The 19791-nt window shown below is 39.4% G+C and overlaps 1 protein-coding gene across 4 annotated transcripts in view; it reads left to right on the forward strand.

Annotated features, from left to right (window-relative positions):
- The first annotated feature begins 768 nt into the window (after positions 1–768).
- Positions 769–19791, forward strand: part of LOC118735867 (laminin subunit alpha-1) — a 252725-nt gene continuing 233702 nt past the window's right edge. For 2 of the 4 annotated variants that reach the window (XM_036465852.1, XM_036465855.1), the window contains exons 1-2: positions 769–2409; positions 5809–6980. In XM_036465852.1, the coding sequence (XP_036321745.1) occupies positions 6056–6980 (925 nt within the window). In that variant the 5' untranslated portion in view covers positions 769–2409; positions 5809–6055. The remainder of the gene's footprint in view (positions 2410–5808; positions 6981–19791) is intronic. The other 2 variants (XM_036465853.1, XM_036465854.1) reach the window with 2 other exon arrangements.

The raw sequence follows: 19791 nt of genomic DNA on the forward strand, positions 1-19791 counted from the left end.
ATCTTTAAATTGACACCTCATTTTTGAAAATCGAACGAACGAGCGGATCTGGTGGCATTCTTTATTAAATAATTTGAGTTTAAATTTTTAAACAGCTGGCATTATAAAGGTATGTATATATAGATATGGAAAAAAGGTTAGTATATTTCGTTGGGGGTCGGGGCTCTTACAATTGAAATAAATGATCATGATAAAACACATTTTCACTATTGCCAAGAGATTTGAGAAAAATTCAATTTTCGACCCGCCCTAATATACATGCTGGCAAACTAGATGTTTTAAATGTTATTTAGGTAAAAAAAACATAAACTACGTAAAATATTTCGCCAAAATAATGTAATATTTACATATGTATGTATGTAAATGTGCCGCATTGGGAGAAAAAGTAAAAAAAAAAAAAAACATTTCAAAATTAAAATCTTTTTGTAAATAGTACCACGGTGAAGGTTAAACAAAATAAAAAAGCACCGCACCCAACACCAAACAGTAACCACGAACATGTTCGTTGTCGCATCGCACTAAATGTGGTGAGTTTCCGCTAGTAAAGTTTTAGCGCAATGCACTAAGCACACACACACATACAAACCCATGCGCGAGCGGTGCATTCAAACACCCGCAATGCAATGGGGAAAACTCACCAAAGTGCAGCACTGCCTAGCATTGATAAGCAAAGTGCGCCGCTTTGCCGAAGATCATCAAAGGAATAAACGAAATCGAAGGCGCTGGCGTCGAAGGTTGGTGAATATCGATTCAGTTCTTCGTGGTGGCTCAACGTGAGTGGACATAAAAACGGAAAGCGGGCGAGTAAACGCGCATTAAATTACAATTATTTTTTTGTTTTGTGTTTTTGAAAAATAGTGAGAAAAAATATGAAAATAAGTAAGGCAATTACGCAATGTAAGTTATGGTGATAAGTGCTTGTTTACGACGGGGTTATGGTGTTAAATGAAAATGCGTACATATGTATGTATAACGGTGGTTTAGTAACGGGCGTAAAGAAAATGAGGCGTGTGGTAAAAGCAATTAAGAGATGTGAATATTTTACAGTGTGAGTGTGCCAGGAGTGTTAAAATGCCTAATTGGTTTCCTTAATAGATAGATATTCACTTGAGAACGGAAAATATGGAGCTTGAAATGAAAAAATAAGAAATTAAATGCATCAAAACATTCGGTGCTACAAAAGCGCCGCCATCCGTTAGCGATAAATCGCACAAATAATGAAGGCTACCAAGAGATCGGTGTTTTCTTGGCCCTTTTTCTGAGGATATACGAAAATAGAAATTTTGTCGCCGTACGCAACTTCGTCTGCATCGTCAGAGTCATCGTCACGGCAATTCGCATCGTCTGCTTGTTCGTTTTAATTTTGGCTGTCGCTGTCGTAGTACTCGTTGATGCTTGCTTTACATGTACATACATATGTATGCTATACGAGTATTTTCGCGATGCTACGTGCGGCCCCGTTTCAAATCGCACGCGACCCCTTTTGCCGCGAGCAGTCCTTCAAAAGCTGAGTACGGGGAAAAAGTAAAAACTAAATGCATTTTTGTTGCAAAAAATGCTCCAGTGTGTTGCAAACATTTCTACATGTGCAATTAAAGTTAAACAAGAAACGTAATAAAAGCACTGCAGTAGCGTCTTCCAACAACAATAGCCAGCCTGTGCAGCAAACCAAAGTGCAATAAGAAGGTGTAAAAATAGTTGCAAGCACAAGCACAAATACAATCAACACTTTTTAGCCCTTTTCAAAGTTCATGTACGAGTATGTCCATAAGTGCGGCACGCGAAAGAAGTAAGCAAAAACAACAACGACGCCGTCGCGTTCAACCGGAAGTTGTTCATACTTGCGTATGTAAGCGTGTTTGTGCTACGCGAAGCAGTTCCGATTCATGTATCGCCGCAAGAATTGTTGTTGCGTATTGATTGCAAAGTGAATGACAGCAGTTCCGTTCATGTTAGTAATTTACTTTGCTGTTAATAATATTTGAAATTTCAATGGTAATAATTCATAGTGCTAGTGCCAATAGCATTGTAAAGCGTCAGTAGATTGCTTGTAATTCTCGGAAATTGGGTAACTTATAAATAAAATTGCTGGCGATGGGAATACTAATTTGTGATGAGATGCATTAAAAAATTTTTAATTTCAATAAGCGTCTCTGCGTGTGGTAAGAAAGCCGCTAGTAACTTAAAAAATTAAAATCTTTTATTGCGCGTATAAAGTTTTTAACGGAGAAATATGAAACAAAAATATTGGTTAGTTATAAATTGAACAAAAACTGATTGTGCCTGCTCACATGTGATTCAAAAAGAAAAAACGTTTACAAATTACAAAAAAAAATTTAACTCATTTTGTAACATTAAAAATTGTATTCAACAGAAAAATTAATTGAACTCGAGTGTGTCGCCTGACGTGTAAGAAAGTGCTATCAAATTAATAAATTTTTTTTGATGAAATATTTTTAAATTTCCTATAAGTTCAGTTAAATTTGGCTTGAAAATTTCTAAACTTGCGATTTTTACATATTCAAATTCTTTAGGAATACTGTAGGGCTAATCGCAGGTAGTGTAAAATTTTATTTTCGGGACTCAAAGTGCTTACGATAGCGACGCCCTTTTTAAAAAGAGATTGTTAAGCGTTTGTTCTTACTCTGGGGAACTATTATTTTAGGGTCTGAACTGAATTATAACCGAACCCCAATAGGATCACGGTGCATTCCATCTTTTATAGGTACAAGGCTAAATTTTCCAAAAATTCAAATCAGTTATTTAGAGAAGATTAAAGGTTATTTTGCTTTGGCGAAAAATTCTGATCTTTCTTGAAAAATTGGGCCTTATTGCGAATTCTATGTTAACAATTATTCCCAAAAATTATAAAAAAAAACAAAAATAATTTTTCCTAATGTAGCTATTTTCATTTCGCCTATTAAATTATGGGAACGACTTATAAGTTTAAAAAACAAGGCTGATTATATATTTACTCTTCCCCCTTGATACACGCTTTTCGTTTTCTGTAATCCCTAGTAAAATGTGCTAAATTTTTGTGTAATATTTTAACCCTCTAACTGCCATATTTTTTCAAAATTGTCAGAAAAAGACCAGTTCTACTAGAAGTTAATGAGTTAAAATGCTCAAAAAAAGGGTTCCCAAATTCTACTACAGGCCTACTAAGGCACATCTGAAACATTAAAACTCGCTTTGAAAATAAAATGGCATGTTTTAAAATTTGATTTTTAATCAAAAAGTTTAAATTTTGAGCTACTGCAAAAATAATTGTGACGAGAGCTAGAGAAAAATCCGTTCGCACGTATGGATACCAACGTAGAGGCAAAGTTTGGTTGCGAACTTAAAATGGCTGCCCTTCTGAGAAAAAATAACCTTGACACCGGTTTCACGACGATTTAGCTAATTGTAAAACCATTGAAGCTTCATTAAAACTTAATCACATGGGCGGGGTCTATAAAGCGAAGCCTCCTAATCATATTCGCCGAGCACGATCGACGAAAGGCCTTGACTAGGACGGGACCGTCGCGTGGATAACTTTACCTACTAACTCACCTCAAAGGATGTACATTAACGACTTAAGCCGTTTTCATAATCTATCATCCTCCTCCCCAGTAAAAATTGATCTACATACATATGTAGGAATGCAGATCGAAAAGTAAGAAAGACGGTCACCTTAAGGGCGGTGTCCCCGACAATAATTTTTGCTATATTCTTATTAGTTTGTCAAAAGTACGGTTACTAGGAATGCAATATAGTGTTTTAAGAAATCGAGAGATATAAGAATTTCTATAAGCACTCTTCTTTAACCTCTTAGACAGAGTAAGCTATTGGAAAGGTGGACTAGATTCACTGCTCAATTGCGGACCTCTATTATGAATAGCATATACTCTGTTAGAACAAAGCATTTCCTCATCCTCACGGAATGCTCGAAATAGGTCAGGGACATACCTGACTTCCCTTTCGGTCGCGTCGGCATATTTTATGACCCAATTGGTAAAGATATCAGGCTATAGTGCTAGTGCAGAAAACTTCTTTACTTTACCTTTGACTTTCTATAGATATAGGCCAAGTGCCAGTTGAGCGATCTTTGTGCTGGGCAGTACGTCATACAAAGACAGGCAGCTGCACTCTGAAACATTTTGCCGGTATGGTTTGCCGAGTGTCCTTAGTCATATCTTTGCGAGGGATGGACACTCGCACAGGAAATGTTCGAATGGTAATTTCATATTGATCAGACCAGATATAGACCAGCTCTCTCCTACAGTCATCCCCTAGTTGAGTTCTAACAGAAGTAGAAGAGAGTGCCTGAATAGCCGCTTGGCTACACGAGAAGATATTCACCTGCGTTCTTGCGGGATATTCTCTTTGATGTACCTTACTGATATATTCAGTGGGCAGCGCTTTAATTTCAGGCAGTAATGCGTCTGGGATAGAACCGTACCGGAACGGTATTTGCTTCCAGAGACCCATGGTACGCAGTCTGATGGCGCTGTTAGCAGCTGAGTTTTCGATAAAGATATCTATCGGTAATAAATCAAAACGAACGTTCAAAACATCCTTCGGACAGGATCTCATTGCATCTGTTACGCCAGCGGCTGCTGACCTTTGAATTCCGCTAAGCTTTTTATTTATGTAATCCTTAGTAAGGGCTAGCCACCAGACGAGCGCTCCATAAGAGTGTATTCAGTACACAATCCTCGGTTTCAAACCCCATCTGTTGCCTAACATTCTCTTGGCTGCATATAGAGCCATCGTGGCCTTCCTTGTACGCTCTTCAATGCTTGGGTTCCAGTTAAGTTTGGGATCCTTGTCAATACTGTTGCTACTTTGTGTATGGAGTATTATCTACTACTACTACTACACACTTTATGATTACCTGTTCAGACTTCGCGGTGCTGAGTTTTAAGCATCTTATCACGCATTTTCTAAAGACTCTAGAAGAACTCTCTGAAATATACATTAACCACCTGAGATGTCAACCGCAGCTGGCCGCATGTTAAGCGCGCATTATCCAAAGGTTTTTCTAGAAGTGATTAGCCTAGCCAACCATCAAAAATAGATGTGATTTCATCTCACAATGACTTGGAACTGTGATAATAATGAAGTTTTGTTGCTTTACCAACGTAAGCTATAACATCTCTCGGCACAGCATTGACGTCAATGCAGTAGGCAGAATCGGGCATGGCGAATCTTATCTTAAAGCAGAAACATACGGCGGCGTTGATCCGGATCAACTCGGGAATTAACTGCAGTTGATCCGGATTAAATCCGAGTTAGTCCGGATCAACGCTGCCATCTGTTTAAACTTTTAGTCTCTATCTTCACCTCTCGTTAAAAAGTTTTTCGTAGCTCTGAGCTTAATAGCTTTATAATCTATGGTTTCGCTTTGATTGTTGAGGCTTCCTGCAGGGAACGAGTATGATGTGTTTTGGAACGAATTTCCGAAATCTCTTGTCAATTTTTTGGCTCAATGGCTTACTAACGATCTCTCGAATATTTACCGAAATGATATATGTATTTCAAGAAACAATTCTACATACTTTTCAAATTAGTATATTTCTCATCTAATCCCTATTTGAAACTTCGTGCAGTAGTTGTTGTGAAAATCAAAAAGCAGAAATATAAACACTAAAAATTTAGTCACCGATTTAACAGTTCTTTATCGTGCTGAAGTGAAATTTAATTTTTTGCTTAAATTTCATAATCAAAGGAAATGCTAAGATTTCACAGTCCACAGTTATTAAGAAAATTGTATGGATTAGGAAATGTGTTGTGAGCATTCATTATATGAGTTTTTTTTCCATTTAGTTGTTGCCTAAACAAAAATGATCGTGAAGAAAACTACAACAGAGTATAAATTTGTGAAGTGTAAGAAAATATTTATGCTACTACAGGTGTGAATAATTAAGAAAAGTAAGATAAAAATAAAAAGGAAATCACAATAACACAAATCGTGAAGTGTGAAGTAGTGAATTTTGAAAATCACCATGTTCAAATAAAATTAAGTACGCGAAACACAACTCCCAATAAAGTGAAGGAAACGAAAGTTTCGAAAATGTTGCGCTCTAGACGTTCTAAGGAAAAGCCCTCCACTATGCGTTCTGTGAAAAAACAAATCGCTAACGAGAGAATAAAAACTAAAAGACTTCGGTTGCCGCTTTTACTGCGCTATCTGCAGCTCGTGAGCATAAACTTTATATTCCTCACCGCCACACCCACACATGCAGCTACAACTGCACGTACACAACTCATGCACCAACAGCTGCGCAGCCTATCCCCCGCGCAGCTGCTCAGAGAATACTCCGAGACCCTAATGCCGGCCAATACAAGTCGAGCCGATTTTATCGAGTCCAGCATCGACTCTTGGACAGCGCGCACTCTAGTTGCGGCGAAAAAGTTACAGCGGCTCGAACAGCAGCAGCAGCAACAGGCACTGCGTCAGCAACATCGCGCACAAAAGCGCAAGAAGCAGCAGGAGGAGCAGCAGCAGCAGCAACAGCAACAGCAACAGCAACAGCAACAGCAACAGCAACAGCACTCGCAGCCAAACAAATCACACAAGCATGAAAAATCGCGTAAACAACGCGAACACCACCAAACACAACAACAACGAAAGCAACAAAGACAAACACATCATCAAGCCACACGTCGTAAAACCAAAAGTGGTCTGGCCGTCGAGAGCAACATAAATAGTAATGAATTTGTTGCGGACAATATTGCGCTGGCAGATGCCACAAATGCTGCAGCAGTCAAGGCAACAACATCGGCATTCGCTGTCAACACAAACAAACGTGGCACGTCGACGCAACAGCAGAAGAAGAAAAATGGCCGTAACGGCAACGGCAACGGCAACGGTGCGCACGGTGTTGGTGGTGGTGGTGGTGGCGGTGGCAACTACAATGGCGGTAGTCATAATGGACATGGCATCAGAGATGTTGGAGGTGTCGGCGGCGGTCAACGCCAGAAATTGCACAGAAACGGTAAGTTACCCTTTGCGGCGTGCCTCTATGTCAGTACCTAACAAAGTGAACATTTCTAAAGGTTTATAAATATTTTTAACTAATCGTGAATACTCACATAAATACCTGGTATATACATATGTTTATGGTCTGTTATGGTTGCTGCCAATTTGTGCCGACAACAAGTTAGCCGCACAAGTTTTCCCATAGCAAACAATGGGAAAGACAACAATTGGTCAGTTTGGCAGAACAGTGGGAAAGGAATGATGAAATGAGTGAGGCCAATATTTTGAAAGCTTTTACAGGCAACTCCTATGTTTCGAGGTTCTACTATCGTTATTATCCACTGAAGAAGGCATGTTAGACGTTCTCCTTTTTAACTTAAGGTCGTGGGTACGGCATTCTGCAATCTGAGTATATTAACTAGATTAGGCTGCTACTGCGACACTCGTTTACTCCATGACAGGCTTCAGAGAATGGGTTAAGGACTGGTACAGGAGTGGTGATGGTTGCTATATTTTTGAGCGCATACCTTAGGAAATTATCGTAAACCACAAAGTTAGGTTGGCAGGCTATTGTCCAGTTTACAAGCAGATGATGGATAACGGATTTTATTATTTAGCTGCTTTAAACTTTGGTTGACAGTTTTTTTTATCTGGGTACATTGAAAAATTTGAGAGAACCGCACGACTGATAAACTGACAAGGAAGGTGTAGGGTGAAAGAAAAGTGCAGATTTTTTTTCGACAAACTGAGGCTTGCTCTAGGTGCTTCTTCTTGTTATTTGGCGCTGTAACCGCCTAAGCGATTTTGGCCGAGTTCAACAAAGCACGCCAGTCATTTCTCTTCTATGCCAACTAACGCCAATTATAAATGCCAAGTGAAACCAAGTCCTTCTCCACTTGGTCTTTCCATCGCAGTAGGGCCACCCTTTTCCTTTGCTACCATCAGCGGGTTCCGAGTTGAATACCTTCAGAGGTGAAGCATCGGAGACATGGCCAATCAAGCGTAGCCGCTTTATTTTACTTCGCTGCACTATTTATATATCGTTGTAAAGTTCATCATTAAATTAATTAAATTAAAGCTCATCGTTCCATCATCTGCGATACTCGTCGTCGCCAGCGTGTAAGGGCCCGTAAATCTTTTCCAAAATATTTCTATCGAATACTCCAAGATCCGCCTAATCGGATGTTGTTATTACCCATACTTCGGCGCCATATACGAACATGGGCATGATGAGTGATATATAGAGTGTGGTTTTCGTACGTCGAAATACGATTTTACTCCTTAATTGCCTACTCAGGCCAAAGTAGCACTTGTTGGCAAGAATTATCGGTGTTAATGCTGGTTAGGTTTATCTGGACCGCGCTTAGCCACACACAGGCCGTTAGGCCCTTAGCGTTGTTAATTGGATTTCGATTTTAGACGTTAAAGTAGACATCAACAATTTTCGCGAATTTCAGTAGTAATTTCAGCTCTACTTTTGAGATGTCTGCTAACTTCTCAAATTTGTGGGCTGCTAAACATTTTAGTCGTGTTTTTGATATTGCGGGACATCGGCATAGAATATGCTGTAAAGTTTCCCTGATCTTCCGCTCACGACACTTCCTGCACCTATCCACTTTGCGTTAGAAAGGATAAGTAAAACTCCACATCGTTTTTGGGATCGTTCACGGTTCCAGGAAGAAGTACCCTGATGAGTTCTTGCAACGTGGGTGTTCTAAAAAGCTTCACATCCTAGCAATGCGGAGACCGTCGACTTCGAAAGGAAGCTTGCATGCGCATTGCGCGGTAAGAACCTACATCGTAAGATTAAATGTCATTTCGGACTCCTGCCTACACAAAAAAAAATGCTTCCTTCATTGGTAGCGTTTCGTAGCCGGAACGGCGTAAGCGACATGCAAAAAGCGTATCTTAATAAATTTCTAATTTTTATATCGGCCTACCAGGGTTCTAAAGCCGCTATATGTTTTAATAGGCATTCCAGTTCAGGGTAACATCCATCTGCTCTTAAGGTAGGAAGAGAACTTACAACCCAGTTCATAGACCACTTCACTCTATGCATTTTTAAATTAAAGCTAAACTCTTCTTTTGATTTACTAATTTCATATAACGCTCTACTGTGCAGAGTTCATCCGCTTTTTATCTCCAACCAAAGTGCATTTTTCCAAACACATTCTTCAATTTATTCTTTTACTTTTTATAAAATTGCATACGTCTTCCGCAACTGTTACAATTCCTTGTTTATTACTCGTTGGTTTTTTATTTCATTTTTACTTATTCCCACTTTTGTTGTTGTCGGTGTTTTATGGCAATGCAATTCTTACCAGTCGTGCACGCCAAAGATGATATTGTTTATACCGTTGATTGGGGTGGTGTCGGTGGAAGTAAGTATACAGTTGTTGGCAACGTTGCTGCTAAATATGGTGCCTGCCTGCCTGCCAGCCAACAACTTCGCGGTAACCAACAAAATGATCGATCGCAGTGAGAAGTGCATACTCGTAAACTACGTACATACATACGTACGTCACACACGCAATCACACACACTCTCTCATTCCCATTCCCGTTCCCATCACCATTCCAAAGTACAACATATGCTCAGTGACGTGTGAGCGCGTCAAATGTGCGATCGATCTGTCAGTGATCCGCGGCACTGAACTGATGTGCACGCCTCACCAACTAACAGTTCAGTCAGATCGTTGACCAGCACCAAATATGGATCGATTTCCACTTCGCTAGTTAGCTGGTTGAAGTTGAAAGAACTTTCCATGTGAAAGTCTTTGCAGCTTCTGGTGCAACTACTCGTATATACATAAATTCCGGCAGTCAAGTCGGCTAGTTACGAATAAATAGTTACTTACATACAGCTTCTTCTTTTGCCAGGGCAGGAAGAAATTTTTAAAATTGCTAAACGTGTCCAACGTGCTTGCGGTGTAGCATGGCGGCCTGGCGGACATAGCATGTGAAGAGCACATAGAAATTGGCTGCATTTCATTAGAATGCATAATTTACGGAAGTGTGGACGGTTGAGCTTCTGAAGTGAAACAAATCAATTTCGCAGTATTAAATTGGCTTATTGTTTTTCTTTAGAAGCAACAAATACATATCACCTAAACCGCCGTCCCTTTAGTGGAAAGTAAGCAGGCAAAGTGGCTAAGGTTAAAATGAATGAGAAACCACCCTAGAGAAAGAAGTTCAACGATGTCAAATCACAAGATCTCGGCGGACATTTGAACTCGTTGTTTCGTGAGATAATACATCCTGAAACCATTGTTTTATGCGCTATGTGGCAAGTGGCACCGTCATCTAATTCAAGTCATAAATCATTTTCAAATAAGTACAGCCCGATGACTCCGCCAGCCCAAAAAACTACACCAAACACTGATTCGTTTTGGGTACATAGTTTCTTCTCGAATGACCCCTGGATTTTCGGTATCCCAAATGCGGAAGTTTTGCTTGTTAACATATCCGTTTAGACATCAACTGCTCGTTGTTCAAGCGGCCAATTGGCACTTATTCGGTGCTAAAAACGGTCTCTAGGATTCAGTTCTGTGTCAATTCAATTTTTAGGCGTATAAACATACATATGTAGGTCTTTTGTTGTTAGGTTGACGCGACCTGGTTCACTCGTCGCGCTATACACCGTTACACCCAGTTTCTTCGAATTTTCGCATCAAAGGGCTGATTGTTGACTCAAATGACCGGTTATGTTGACTGGGAAAAAAAATACGTAATACGCTAAATGCACATCTTGTAGAACTATCATTTTCATAAAAAGTTGGGACCGCTTTTGCGCTTTGTTCAATTGACGAAGTTTGCCAAAGCCTGTAGTACCAATCAATTGAAACAAATTAACTGTGATCAGCGACTACTGTAATGTTTAACGGTCACAGCGATACCATAGCCGCCTTTCCCATCGAAGCTGATTATTATGCTCCTATCTCGCCTTCTAACAACAAATCCACGACCGGTCGGCCAGATAGGGATAAGTGGATATCAGACGTGATGAGGAAAAAGAGGTCCTTCTACACAAACGAAAAAACGATTCCAGGTGCAAGGAAACGTTGGTAGTAGCGTTTAATTTTTGTCGGCTGCTTAATTACTTTTGCTAACCTTATCGGGCTCGGAAAATTTTGTCAAATACTTCTTCTAAGATGGTTTATTTTGGAATGAATTGCCATCGTTCCTTGTTAAGTTTGCTTTAGAGACGCGCCGGTTTCAGCGCTGTGCCATGTTTATATTTCGGCTTTTGCTAGACGACTTCAAGATTTTTGGGATTCTCGTGAATATTTCGGAATTTACAAGAGCACTTGTGGATTTCTGAGACTTCTTTGGGATTTTCAATACTTTGAAATTTTAAGAGTTTTAGGGACTATTTCGGGGTTTTCGAGTCACTTCAAAATTGGAAGGGTTCTGGAGACAATATCGGGATCTTTGAGACTACTTCGAGAATTTCGGGTATATTTCGGGATTCTCGAAACTACCTCGAAATGTTGGTTATTCAGGCACCAGAATCATAAAATGTCGAAGTACTCTCAAAAGTCCCAATATTTCCGAATTAGCCCCAAAAATCTCAAAATAGTCCGAGGTATCCCGAAATATCCCGAAATAGTTAAAAAAATTCACGACAATCTCGATACAGTGCCGAGAATCCCCCGAAATCTCGAGGTAGTTTCATAAATCCATAAAATCTTGAAAACCCCGTAATAGTCCCAAAAATCCCGAATTAGTTTAGAAAATCCTGAAAATCCGAAGTCTCGAAAATCCCGAAATAAATTTTTTTTCTTTATTTAGTTGACGAATGAAGTCACAAATAAAATTTATTTAGGCTTTGCTGCAACTTCCAATTCAGAAATAAATTTGATTTATGGATTTGTGATTTGACTAATTCAAAATCACACAACCCTGTCCTTGCGTTATTAGGCATCTCAAAATGTGTATAGCTGAGAATAAAATAGACGGTGAGCATAAATTTCTATTCTCAAGGGATTTCAAGTAAATGAGAGTGAATTCCTATTCTCAAGGGATTTACTCTCATCGTTTACGAGCGCCTTAGATGAAAAATGGTTTTTCCTTTCTGAGAATTTTCATATTAAATTAAAAAAAAAGTAAAAGTTATTTTTCACTTAAGTTGCCTTTGTGAATTGGTTATAATTCATAAGGAAATAAACTTATTTCCCCCCGAGTTTGCAATTGAGAGGACTCCTAATCCATTAAAAGGTCCGCATGTTTGTACAGCCAGTAGAAAATACATATGTAAATACTATGTACATCTATACATACATAAATATGTATGCAAATGCTAATCTACAGCACCATCGGCGTTCGCTTATAAACACTCACTACACATGCTTACCTTTAACGATCATAAATAGCGGGGAAGTCAATTGCCAATAAGCTCTTCTGAAACACTTACGTATATGTAAATATACTTTATAACTCCTTTGTAAAATCAATTTTGTTTTTTTTTTTTTTTTGCAATAAATATACTATGCCGATCAAGCGCCGAACGGTGGGCTTTTCAAAGATTCAACAGACTAAAAAAAATCTGAAAAAACTATAGAGCTAGTTTCATGAGATCACTCGATTCTATTGTTTCGATAAATATGCAAAAGTTAAATTGCACTCAAAATATAACGCATATCTTTATTATACTCGTATTTAAGAATACATACCTCTAGTTAGCGTTACACTTGCAATATTTAACCACTCGCAATCCATCGTGCAACGCTGGCTGGCTTCCCATGCCTTTTCCATTAAAACAAAAGCATCGTCGATGAGGAGGAAACACAACCCCAGCATGCATGTTGAACGCTTGTGTACAAGTCCTTATTAGCGCGCGTGCCCATATTTACGAGCATTACCATAAAATCCGACAATAACAAAAATAATAAGAACAACTAGGTACCTACTACTATTACTACTCGCATAATAAACGATCACTACAAAAATCTGCCCACTTCCCCATAGGCTGCGCGGGAACGGGCGAAACAGTTGAACACTTCAAGTGTTGCCGCCATTTGTTGCCATTAAGTGAAAAAAAAACACCGCCCCTCACTTCTCGAGGCGAGAACGTTACACAAGTATGCTTCGTTCTTTGTTTTGTTTTTTTTTTTTTTTTTCTTTTTTTTGTTTTAAAAAAACATTTGGTTTAGTTTTTTTTATTTTTTTTTGTCTTCTGCTTGTTTGTTTCCCTTCTTTTTGCTGTTTAGTACTTTAACACAATTGTCCATTGTGTCGTCCAATGTCCGAACGATTACAACGACTTTTGCACTTTCGAACATACGATCGGTGCCTTTGTGGCCTACGTAGCTGCAGAGGTGTGTTTTGTGAGGGGAGAGTGGGTCATACATATGTAGTTTCTAGACATGCAAAATGGCAATCTGTTATATCGTTTTATATGTTTGTTCTGAAAAATGTTTACAGATATGCTTTAAATAGCATTCATTTACGATCTTCAATGGCTGAATATTTATAGAAGATCTTTTAGGAGTGCAACAGTAAACCATTCCTACAACAAATTTTTTCTCTCTCTGCCACATGAAACTATTAAACTTGTTTCGGGTCACCCAACCACAATCTGAAGTCCGCGTTCAAAGTTTGGTTAATTTTTTGATTCTAATCTCAAAATGCCTACCATACTGAATGAGAAATGTCTAATTCAAAAGATGATATTTCCACTTCCATATCGTGTCACAAAGTGGCAATAATTTATGATCTGATACATTGAAAATGCTATGTATCTCTTTAATAGTATGTTCTCTTCCTCCGCCTTTAAAATAATCAAATAAATATTTGAGAGTGGAACATGCTGCTAATCACTGCTTACCAGGAGCACTGTTGAAGAATATCGCAGTCGCCTTGGCAAACTGGAACACCTTGTTATACCCTACCATGGCGGCGGTTTCCAGATTAGGTAGAAAACCTGCTCCAGTCTGATAAGGACAGTCTGCAGTATGCAGTCTGATAAGGACAGGACACTTGCAGAGTATATTCTCCACTGCCTCTTCCCTCGTTCGCAATCTTCTACATATCTTATCGTTAGTCAGAGCCTGCTTAAAGGCGTGCGATGCCAGCAGGCACCAGTTAGGACATCCACCAGTGACGTCCACTCTCTTGAGGGAAACGAGGCACTTCGTCAGCTTCATGTCATACGTTCTGCACATAACCCTGGACACCTTGCGTTTTGTTCCACGACTGCTGCGCCTTTCGGCTCATGGACAGGTAAAGTTCCCGTTTAAACGCGTGGACTGAATCCGGCACCTCCTCAGTCAGCATGATTTCCGACAAAGCACCCCCTTTGGCAAGCCTCGTTGCCCGCGACGCTGGAGCGCCCGGGAACCTCGTAAAGATGTACGTCACTGCTTATTTGCTGGGGTGCTATTCAGTAGCTCTGCCGCCCTTCTTATTGCCAACACCTCCGGCTGGAAAATTCTGCGGTAGTTTGGCAATTTATGAGATTTGTTCAGGCGACCGCTGCCCCGACGCCCTTCTTTATCTCTTCGATCCGTCTGTATACACATTCACTGACCCAACACTCCTCATGCTTTTACGCCAGCCTTCGACCTTCGTCTTCGAAGTTCGTTACAAAGTGCAGATCCGGGGTCACATAGTCAATCGGGCCATTTAAAGTTGGCCCTATATTACTTTGGACGTAAGGCCTGCACACAAACTGCCCCGTAGCTGTAAGTCTGGTAGCAGTTTTGTACGCTATATTCTTGGCCGATAGGTCCGCCGGCAATAGATGCACCAAAGGTGTAGAGCACTGCCTGCCTTTGTTGTAGTCCTATACTGTTAAGAAATGTTGTATTCTCCAATACTCTCCACCAAACCAATACCACACCGGCCGTAAGGCCGTGTGGGCCTTACTATAGATACTTGGTACTTCGCTTCATCTGAGGGGTCATCCCATCCAGCTTAGGCTTGAACCAGTTCGGAATCTTGTATTTGCTGGGAAGAGTACCGGATCTGTCTTTTCTGCATTGATACCAAGTCCAACTTCGACTCTCAAAAAGAGCAAAATTTAGTCGCATAACGCTACTGGCTTTAAGGCCAACGATCAATAAGATACCACACGGACCTATAGAACTCGCGCTCAAGTCTTTGGTGGTCATAGGTATTTGCTTGCATGGCGGTTTGTTTCTTTATAGTATTCATAAGCTGGGCGAGAATTTTAGTCAACACTGAAAATAAAAAAAAATACTGCTTTAGATGCAGACATTAATTTATTATCCAACAAAATTAAGAAAACAAATTCATTTTTAATTTGTAATAAGATACTCATACCTAGATGATAGATAACAGAGTAAAAATATCTAGCATCCGAATCTACAGCAATGCTTCCTTACACCATCGCCGATATGTTGTTAATTAACCAAAAAATATCAAATAAAATGCGCTCCAGCTGTGCTTCTCATCCCAATTCAAAGTTTTTCTTTTGGCGCATACATATGTGCCCAATTTTTTTTTTCTTTGCTTTTATTGTGACAGAGCGAAACGAATATTGACCAGTTTAATGGGTCAAACGTGCAATGGATTTATCTATTAACGAGTTTTAAGAGTTCGCTGCATATGCATAAGCTTGCATGTGCTTATGTATGCACATTAGGATACATCACAAAAAAAAAATATAAAATTTGTCACATTTTAAGACCTACGCCAAAATATTTCAAAAAAATACTAAAATCTACGGAAGTCAGACCAATTTGAAAATACCTCCAAAAATCGAATTATTTTGATTCCATTGATAAAATATTTAAACATTTGTATGCAGACCTTTTAGGCATCTTCTATCTGCGGGTGATTAAAAAAAAGCAATATTTTTAAAAACTAATTTTATTAAAGACTAGTTTTTATTAATTTTATAGCGATTTTAGGACGTATTTTTAATTAAGTTTAGCTCACGTAATACTTAATATTTTACCGAAGTGCGTAATATTTTTGCGGAAGTTTTAAAATATAATAAAAAGTACCGATTTTTTTTTTTTTTTTGTATGGAGAGTGATGCACCCTAATGTACATATGCACATATATGTTCACCTATGAACGTAAATGTACTGCAATGCTGTAACCCAATTTGGAACAAAACTTTCTTCAGCGCCCTCTACCTAACCCCTGACATGCAGTTTCATCATGATTGGTTAGTGTCCGAAAAAAGCGCTCAGCTGGTCAATTTTTTGTTGTAACGGGTGATTTTTTTGAGGTTAGGATTTTCATGCATTAGTATTTGACAGATCACGTGGGATTTCAGACATGGTGTCAAAGAGAAAGATGCTCAGTATGCTTTGAAATTTCATCATGAATAGACTTACTAACGAGCAACGCTTGCAAATCATTGAATTTTATTACCAAAATCAGTGTTCGGTTCGAAATGTGTTTCGCGCTTTACGTCCGATTTATGGTCTACATAATCGACCAAGTGAGCAAACAATTAATGCGATTGTGACCAAGTTTCGCACTCAGTTTACTTTATTGGACATTCAACCAACCACACGAATGCGTACAGTGCGTACAGAAGAGAATATTGCGTCTGTTTCTGAGAGTGTTGCTGAAGACCGTGAAATGTCGATTCGTCGCCGTTCGCAGCAATTGGGTTTGTGTTATTCGACCACATGGAAGATTTTACGCAAAGATCTTGGTGTAAAACCGTATAAAATACAGCTCGTGCAAGAACTGAAGCCGAACGATCTGCCACAACGTCGAATTTTCAGTGAATGGGCCCTAGAAAAGTTGGCAGAAAATCCGCTTTTTTATCGACAAATTTTGTTCAGCGATGAGGCTCATTTCTGGTTGAATGGCTTCGTAAATAAGCAAAATTGCCGCATTTGGAGTGAAGAGCAACCAGAAGCCGTTCAAGAACTGCCCATGCATCCCAAAAAATGCACTGTTTGGTGTGGTTTGTACGCTGGTGGAATCATTGGACCGTATTTTTTCAAAGATGCTGTTGGACGCAACGTTACGGTGAATGGCGATCGCTATCGTTCGATGCTAACAAACTTTTTGTTGCCAAAAATGGAAGAACTGAACTTGGTTGACATGTGGTTTCAACAAGATGGCGCTACATGCCACACAGCTCGCGATTCTATGGCCATTTTGAGGGAAAACTTCGGAGAACAATTCATCTCAAGAAATGGACCGGTAAGTTGGCCACCAAGATCATGCGATTTGACGCCTTTAGACTATTTTTTTGTGGGGCTACGTCAAGTCTAAAGTCTACAGAAATAAGCCAGCAACTATTCCAGCTTTGGAAGACAACATTTCCGAAGAAATTCGGGCTATTCCGGCCGAAATGCTCGAAAAAGTTGCCCAAAATTGGACTTTCCGAATGGACCACCTAAGACGCAGCCGCGGTCAACATTTAAATGAAATTATCTTCAAAAAGTAAATGTCATGGACCAATCTAACGTTTCAAATAAAGAGCCGATGAGATTTTGCAAATTTTATGCGTTTTTTTTAAAAAAAAAGTTATCAAGCTCTTAAAAAATCACCCGTTACTTTGTGTGCTGCCTATTTGAGATACTTGGAAGCTTGGTAGGCCTGGCAAACAGCTTCATAAATCTACGTTGTAAACAACTTTATTTGCCGCCAAACTATCGGCGTTTTTGCCTGTCTCCCCTCGAAGTACATACAAACATAAATACCTCAAATAAAACTATCTATGTATACGCGTACATATGTATGTACATATGTATGCACAACTGCATACTGCATCATAAAAAATCGATATTCAATTGACTTTTCACCAACTGTTGACTGTTGCTTATCGTCGCTGCTTGCTGTCCGTTGTCTACTCATGCTGATTGTTAGCCATTAACAACAGTTTTAGTGATCACACTTAGCGATATAATAAATGCTTACTTGTAACATACATACATGTCAGTTTTAGGCCGGACTTTTTTCCCCTAGTTATGGAAAACGGCCGGATTTTTTATTACTATATTTTCTTTGGTCGACAGATTTCCACTGACTATCCAAGGTAAATCGTTCTCCCAAACAAAAAAAAAAGTATTTGTCACTCCTTAAATATTGGCTTTCAGCCCATAAGCCCCGTCCCAATAGCCATTGCGCCACGCTCAAGCATACTTACCTCCGCCAGCCACTTCTACAGCATAGCCTAACTTCATTATAGAAGAAATTATTCGTTATTGCTTTACGGCGCATCATCGATAAATTAATTAATTTATGTGTTAATCAAAAAAAAAAAGCTATTACTGTCCGTTTTTTTTATTCTTGCTTTTCGTCAATAAAGTTTAAAGAGCAATGAATTTCAGTTATCACCAATTCCACTTAAATCAAACAATTGAGATTAGCTGCTGGCGGTGGAGGATGCTAGAGGCTGATCTTCTCGAATTGGCAATCGGTAGCGAGTATCGCTTTGTCAGCTCTTTAATTTATCTATCAGCTGCAGGCAGTTAAATGCTATTGCCAATTTTAGGCTGTCAGTAAATTGATTGAATAATTTATGTGTGTAAGTATATGTGCTTTTGGCGGTTTGGCTAATGCACACAAATTTTTATATCTGAAATAGTGTCGGGCATACTATCAGCTACTTCTTCTTCTTCTCTTCTTATTTGGCACGACAACCGTTTGTCGGTTTGGGCCGAGAGCGAAATGCTTCTCCAATTGCCTATTTCCAATGCGAATATGCGGCAGTTACTCATTCCGAGTGCAAACAGGTCCTTCTGCACTTGGTCATTCCATTTTGTTGGTCCGTGCCCTTTTCTTTCGTTGTCGTTCGGAGTCGAAGGATCTTTTCACCGGAGCATCCTCTCTATGCCCATGTCCTTAAAGCTAAAAGCTAAAGTAGCACCTGTTGGCTAAAGTTGTTCTTCGCTTGATCTCCAGGCTGACGTTGTTGGTAGTGTTTATACTGGTTCCTTCACTACTTCAAACTTAGAAAAACTCCGCAAACTACCCGAACGCCGCAATCTCATTAGTCTCGACCGCATTTTTCTTCCCAAACATGGGATAGTAAAATTCCTATATCCTGCGTCTATGTGGCACTTCCTGCTTCCGCATCCCGACAAAATTCCGAAGAAATCGGTTAAGTAAGTAGGCGCCTCATTTAGATGAATGAAGGCGAATATCCTGAGGTTTATTGAAATGATCTGAAATGCTAACTATTATTGAGTTATTTCTCGATGGAAATTAGAGCAGAAGCTTTGGTCAAATAAACTAGGAAAGTCGCCAACAGCAGCAGCAATCAAACTAATTCACTTTCACGTGGAACCCAAATTTCCCGGGCGTAAAAACAGACGACAAATGAAGCTTCGATCCGCATGCTTAATACGCAACAGAAAAAGCATAGAGCATGCACTCTTGGCGAATCACGTATGTATGTAGTAGAAGGCAGGGGTAGTAACATCTATATTCGACGTTGAGCAACGAAGATTAGAGTTTGAAGGTAATGCGAAAACCATGAAAAGGCTGCTTCTCCAAAAAAAAAACATGATCACTATGAGAATGCATCAAAAGGACTGATTGTTGAACTGAACCTAACCCGGTTCCAAACAGGACATGGAGGTTACTGAAAGCAACTATTCCGCTATACGGTTTCGTGTGCTCTTAGGATCCTTGACCACCTTAGGCAGACCTAGTAGGCCTCCTGGAAGCCTGTAGTATGCTCTCTATAATGGAAATACCAAAAGGCTGATTTTTATTTTTATTTTTTTTTTCATTTCATTTCACACTTGGTTGTTCAATTACTCTCGCACCTCGCTGTGCGCATGCGCTGTTGCTCGTCAACTACTAGTATCTATCTAATGTTGTCTGACAAATGACTTGAGCAAAATTGTTGCGCTTAATTTCAAACTCACTGTAGGCATATGTATG

The sequence above is a fragment of the Rhagoletis pomonella genome, unplaced genomic scaffold (genome assembly GCF_013731165.1).
Source record: "Rhagoletis pomonella isolate Grant_MI unplaced genomic scaffold, Rhpom_1.0 Rhpom_scaffold_00003, whole genome shotgun sequence".
NCBI classification, from domain to species: Eukaryota; Metazoa; Arthropoda; class Insecta; order Diptera; family Tephritidae; genus Rhagoletis; species Rhagoletis pomonella.